A 6,764-nucleotide genomic window follows, 5' to 3' on the forward strand; every position below is an offset into this window, starting at 1 on the left:
TTTTGGTTGCCCCTTTTAAAAAATTTAAATTGCTCTCATCATTTCAAAAAATTCATTAGTCTCCTTACAAATTTTTCTTATTTCATTAAAAATTTGATAACTTAAAATCTTATCTATATGCTATATCTTAAGTAGGAATAGTTTTAGAATAGAAGAGGAATAATTTAATAAAATATTTTGTTTATAGAAAATTTTATCACAAATTAATCTCCTCCATACAAAATAGGTATATAGATTTAATTTAATAAAAATAAAAAAACATGAAACTAATAATCATAAAAAAATTTTTATAAAGATAATTTTTTATTATAGTTTTATGTTTTATGCATTTTTTAGTATTTAATTTTATTAAATTATACCTTTAATATAATTTAATAAATAATTCAATTTATATTTTTAATAAAAAATTAATATTTATTTTAAGATAAATTATGCCCCATCAACTTATTTTTCTGGGTCCACTGGTGAGAGTGAAGAGTTTCCTTATGAGATATAACATGCCAATATCAAATTCTTTCAATTAAATTAATAAAATAGTCTGTGTAAATTTAATTTTGTAATCTTAAAATTATTTGAATAGGTGAATGACTTTAAATATTTAGGTCAATCTTTTAAATTTGAAATTTGTTTATTAATTTTTTTTTGGAAGATGATAATGGTCATATCAACCTATCAATACCCTATCCTCCTAGCGAAATCAATTAATGTTATGTTTGGATACACATGGATTTGGATTTGAATTTAAATTTGAGTCAAATTCATTATTTGGATAATTAAGAATATATGGATTTGGATTTGACTCAAATCCAAATTCAAGTTCTCCCTTAATCTCTTTAAAATTTAAAATTTTTTCTAAATCCTTATTATTTCAAATTCTAATTCAAACTCCTTCATAATTTGACCCAAATACATAAAGGCTTGATTGACCTACCAACAAAATTGCACCGAACCACCAAAGTTAATGAAAATAAGCTGCCACCGTTGGTCGGAAGGAGACAGCCGACTTTCACCAAGACTGAACCAACGGCGACGACAATAACTGGATGGCTGACTTCCACCAAGACCGGATTGACGATGATGACTGGAACCACATAGCCGACTTCCACCGGGACCAAACTGACGACGACTACGACCGGGATCGCACGGCCAACTTCCACCAAAAGCGAACCAATTGGGATGACGAGGATCGAACGGCCGACTTCTACAAGGACCGAACTGATGACGATGATGGGGACTGGACGGCTGACTTTCACTAAGACCGGACCAACAATGGCAATCGAGACTAAATGGCAGACTTCCACAAGGCACCGAACTAACGATGATAAAAGGTAATGGATGACTGACTTCAAGATTGAACCGACGACTCCCACGGGCATTGGACAACCTTTTTCCACCGCGACTAGACAGACAGCTACCATAGGTACCAAACAACCTTCTTCCGCAAGGACCGGACCGACGGCTATGATGAGGATTGGATTGATGACGATGATGGGGACCGGACGGTCGACTTCCATTGAGACCAGACCAACGACAATGACATCGACCAGACGATCGACTTCCAGTGCCCCATTATCGTTGTCGGTCCAGCCTTGGTGGAAGTCGACCTTCTAGTGATCGCTGTCATAGTCAGTCTAGTCCCAATAGAAATCGACTGTCTGGTGCATGTTGATTTAGTCCCAGAGGAAGTCTAGCATCCGGTGCCCGTCGTCGCCATCAATCTGGTCCCAGTGGAAGTTAGCCTTCTAGTCCCTGTCGTTGCTGTTGGTCCAATCTTGATATAAGTCAGTCGTCCAGTGCCTAGGGTTGCCGTCGATCCAGTTTTGATAGAAGTTGGCCATCTAGTCCCCATCGTCGTTGTCAGTTCGATTCCAATGAAAGTTGAAGGTCCCGTCCCGATCGTTACCAATTCCATAGTCCCAATCGGCTTTGTTTACCTGATCCCGTTGGAAGTTGGCCATTCGAATCATCGAGTTTGACCAATCTTTCAAGTTTCTTTTGAATTCAAATATAAGATTTAAAATTTTACTTTAGATCGAAACAAAAAATTTTAATATTATAATTTAAAAATTTTTATATCATGCCAACAAAAAATTTAAAATCTATAAATTTTAAATATAAAATTTTAAATTTAAATTCTCAATTTAAATCCACACGTCCAAACACGAACTAATTTCTTTTGGCTTCACCGGACACTCATTATAATAAATAACACTTCAAAGAGAACAAAGCTGTCATCTCAGTTCTCAGTCTCGCAGTGTACTTCCCTCTCGGCTCCTCTGATTACATACCAGAAGCCATGGCTGCCGAGCTTGTGGGTGGAGCATTTCTCTCTGCCGCTGTTCAAGTTGCTTTTCAAATGCTTGCGTCTTTTGACATCATGAACTATTTTCAATCAAGAAAGCTTAAGGATAGCTTGTTCAGCAAACTTGAAATCACCCTCATTTCACTGAATCAAGTGCTTAATGATGCAGAAGCAAGGCAATATACAAAGCCCAATATCAAGAAGTGGCTTCATGAGCTCAAACACGCTGTGTATGTGGCCAATGAACTCTTAGATGAGATTGCTACTGAGGCAACTAAGTTGAAGTTCGAAGCTAAGAATCAAACTGCTACCGATAATGTACGACGCTTCTTTACTACTTTTGTTAATCTATTTGACAAACATATTGAGTTTAGGGTTCAACAAGTACTTAACGATTTGGAGTTACTTGCAAAACAAAAGGATGTTCTGGGATTAAAGGAAGGCTCTTGTGGTGGTAGTGAAGTTGGAATTGGGAAAGTCTCCAACAGATTGCCAGCTACGTCTTTGGTGGCTGATGAGTGATGAGTCTGGCTTATATGGTAGAGATGGTGGCAAAGAAAAAATGATTGAGCTTTTGCTTAATGATCATTTAAGTAGGAACCAAGTATCTGTGATTTCTATAGTGGGTATGGGTGGTTTAGGTAATACTACCCTTTCTCAATTAGTGCACAGCAACAATAGGGTGGAGAATTAGTTTCAACTCAAAGCTTGGGTGTGTATTTTAGAAGATTTTGATGTTATTAGAACTACCCAAACAATTCTTTCTGCACTTGGATGTTTAGTAACTGCATATGAAGACCTTAATTAACTTCAGTTGAAAATGAAAGAGAAATTGCTGGGGAAGAAATTTTTGCTAGTGCTTGATGATGTTTGGAATGAGCGCCAATCTGATTGGGAAGCCTTTCAAGTTCCTTTTTTCTATGGGACATTAGGAAGTAAGATCATTGTTACAACACATAATGAAAAGGTAGCATCAGTTGCGTGCTCTAGTAGAGTGTACTGCATGACTTCATTAAATGAAGAAGATGGTTGAAAGTTATTTGCAGAATATGCATTCAGAAATAAGGATGATAGCATGTGGACAAATCTTGAGTCAATAGGTAAAAAAATTGTTGAAAAGTGCAAAGGATTGCCTTTAGCTATAAAAACATTAGGTGGCCTCTAACATACAAAATCATCAGAGAAACAATGGAACGACATTCTTAATAGTGAAATATGGCAATTGCTAGATGATGAGAGTGATATAATACTAGCTTTGAGATTAAGCTATCATTACCTTCCTTCTAATTTGAAGCAGTGTTAAGCATTTTGTTCTATATTTCCTAAAGACTACAAAATTGAGAAGGATTCTCTAATCCAAATGTGGATGGCTGAAGATTTATTTCATTGTAATCAAGGAAATAAAAATGTGGAAAAAATGGGAAGTCAAATCCTAGTTGAACTAGAATCGAGGTTGTTTCTCCAAAGTCAAAAATTCATAATAGGTATGTCATGCATGATCTCATCAATAATCTTGCAAAATCAATATCTGAAGAATTTTGTTTGAGGATTGAGGACGATAAAGTGCAAAATTTTCATAAAAGGATTCACTACCTTTCATACTTAGCTTCACTTGATAGCAATGAAATGTTGCTAGAGCCTTTTTATGAGTGTAAGCAATTATGATGTTTTATGTCTTTAAAACGAGCAGCATGCTCCTTTAAAGAGGGTATGGATGAGGGTGAAATATTATCAAAATTTAAGTACTTGAGAATTTTGAGCTTGAAAAGTTTTGAAAATATTACTAAATCAAGTGTTGGTATGAACAATTCAAAGCACCTCCGTTACTTAGACCTTTCTGACACCAGAATTGAAAATTTACCAGATTCAATTTGCAAACTGTATAATTTGCAAACTTTGAAATTGCATTGTTGCACTCAAGTTGTTGAGTTACCTCCAGATTTGCACAAATTGGTAGACCTGCATTATCTTGACCTTTCTAAAACTAGGATCAACAGGTTACCTGATTCGCTTTGTAAGCTGCATAATTTACAAACATTGAAACTGCAGGCATGTCAATATTTGGTTGAATTGCCACCTGATTTTCACAATCTCATTAATCTCCATCATCTTAAGATAAGTGGGACTAGTATAAGGGAGATGCCAAACAACATGGGAAGGTTAAAACATCTTCAAATATTGACTAGCTTTTATGTGGGAAGGCACAGTGGGTCTAATTTGAAGGAGTTAGGGAAACTCAATTATCTTCGAGGCAGTCCTGAGATGGAAAATATTAATGACATTGTAGATGCTAGGGAAGCCCATATCAATGATAAGAAGTACTTCTATAAATTGGATTTGCAATGGAGTGGAAACAATGAAGATTCACAGAGAGAAAGGTTCACCTTGGAAGGTCTTCAACCTCATGTTAACTTGAAAGAGCTTGCTATTAGAAACGTTGGTGGTACAAGATTTGCAGACTAGTTTGATGCTCCTTATTTGCCCAATTTAGTATCTCTTGTGTTGTGAGCATGTAAATATTGTTTTTGTTTACCACCACTTGGGCAACTACCTTCTCTTAAGCTAGTTCATATCTCTAAATTAGAGGGATTAAAGAAGACTGGGCTAGAGTTCTATGGGAATAATAATTTGTCATGTGTTCCTTTCCCATCCCTTGAATATTTGTTTATTGCTGGAATGTTAGAATTGGAAGAATGGATTCATTTTGATGGTACATGTTTCCCTTGCCTCAAAGAGATTGTTATAAGATATTGTCCCAGGTTAAGAAAGTCACTTCCTCCACACATGCCATGTTTAGAAAAGCTAGAGGTTGAACAATGTGGAGATTTGGAACTTGAATCATTCCCTATCCAAGCATTCTCTACTCCTAAACATGAATCTATCCATCTTGCTGGGTTGACCCATTTGAAGTCATTACATGAAGACATGCATACACTCCTTCCCTATGTTCATTCTCTATCACTATTTCATTGCCCACAGCTGCTGTTAGTTCCTCAGAAAGGGTTGCCTTTGAGCTTTGTTTAAGTTTCAATCCATGATTGTCCTAAACTTTCTGCTTCTCGCATGAGCTGGGGCTTGCATAGACTTCATTCTTTGCATGAGTTCTCTATTGGTGAAAATTTTGAAACTGTGGAGTCTTTCCTAGAAGAGGGCTTGCTGCCATCCAATCTCAAAGTTATTCAATTTGAAGGATTTTCAAATTTGATCAAAATAAATAGCAGTGGCCTTCTTCCCCTCACATCTTTTCAAGGATTAAGAATCTATAACTGCCCAAATCTCCTATGCTTGCTAGAGGAAGGCTTATCAAGGTCCATTTCCTATTTAGTTATTAATGGGAATTGTCCATTTTTGACACACCAGTACCAAAAGAATGGACAAGGGTGGCACAAAATTTCTCGCATTCCTTGGGTATGCATTAGCTAATACTTCGTTCTAGGAGTTTTGTTAGCTTCTAAAGCCTCTATAGGTACTTCTTTTACCTTATACTAACATGTCTGCTTTATTTATTAAGTTTTCACTTTTTCATGCAAGGGCATCATATTTATTACAACAACATATGCACCTCAATCCTGAGTTTCAATCTATGGTAAGCAAATTAGTGATGATCTTATCCTCTGCTAAAATCTTGTCCACAGAACCACATGCTCGAAGCTTCCACTATCCGACCTACATCTTCTCTCTAAGCCCTCTGCAATTCCATGTGCTGATAATCCTAGTTGTTGTCTTCATTTTCCTTAGCATCTGATGGTGCTTCTAAAAGGAAGTTGTCAAAAGTACAAATGAACATTATTGGTTTTAGTTTGATGATTATCTTTGATTGATACTTCAGTTTGGTTCTTCTTCGGCTCTTCAACGAGAGCAAGAAAGGAGGACCCATCATTTTCCATTAAAGGGGTACAGTTGTTCTTTTGTGCTCTTGCTTATTGTTGTTTTCTAAGGATTCACCATGTGGTCATGGGTTCTCTATGACAGGATCATTGAATCTTGGTACATCTTCAAATAAGAAAACACCAGCAGATAGTATTAATGGAATCGAAGAGGTTAATAAACTGGGAAGTATAGATATACATTTGTCACAATTTCCTTCATGCAAAAATTGAGTATCCACTCTCCCTCCAAGTAAGCCTCCTAATCCAAGTTCGAATGAAATCACTCTTTAAAGGCCCACTTATATATTGAGCTTGGTAATCTTGAGTCTATGTTAGAATGAATTCAGTAAGGTCGTAGGTGTTATTCCCTCCAAGAAAGATATTTCTCCTACTTTACGCTGTTTGTATCATGTTTATCACTAATGATACTTTTTTTCATCCTTTAAAAAAAAGAATAAAATTCTTTTCTGCTTGGCTTCTTTTCTGGAGGTTTATTTTTGAGATAAAATTATATGTAGTTTGAAGAAATTTATATTAAATGCTGACAAACATGATTTTTCATTTAATTTCATTTGTAAATGAATGAAAGACTT

General features: G+C 35.8%; 1 protein-coding gene across 1 annotated transcript; it reads left to right on the forward strand.

The window, feature by feature from the left end:
* The first annotated feature begins 4,102 nt into the window (after positions 1-4,102).
* LOC129314111 (putative disease resistance RPP13-like protein 1) lies at positions 4,103-4,765 on the forward strand. Its single transcript, XM_054957481.1, has one exon. It carries the CDS (start codon positions 4,103-4,105, stop codon positions 4,763-4,765), a length of 663 nt encoding a protein of 220 aa, XP_054813456.1.
* The last annotated feature ends 1,999 nt before the right edge of the window (positions 4,766-6,764 follow it).

Source organism: Prosopis cineraria, unplaced genomic scaffold (genome assembly GCF_029017545.1).
Source record: "Prosopis cineraria cultivar Desert tree isolate PC_DT_omini unplaced genomic scaffold, ASM2901754v1 PC6, whole genome shotgun sequence".
Taxonomy (NCBI): domain Eukaryota; kingdom Viridiplantae; phylum Streptophyta; class Magnoliopsida; order Fabales; family Fabaceae; genus Prosopis; species Prosopis cineraria.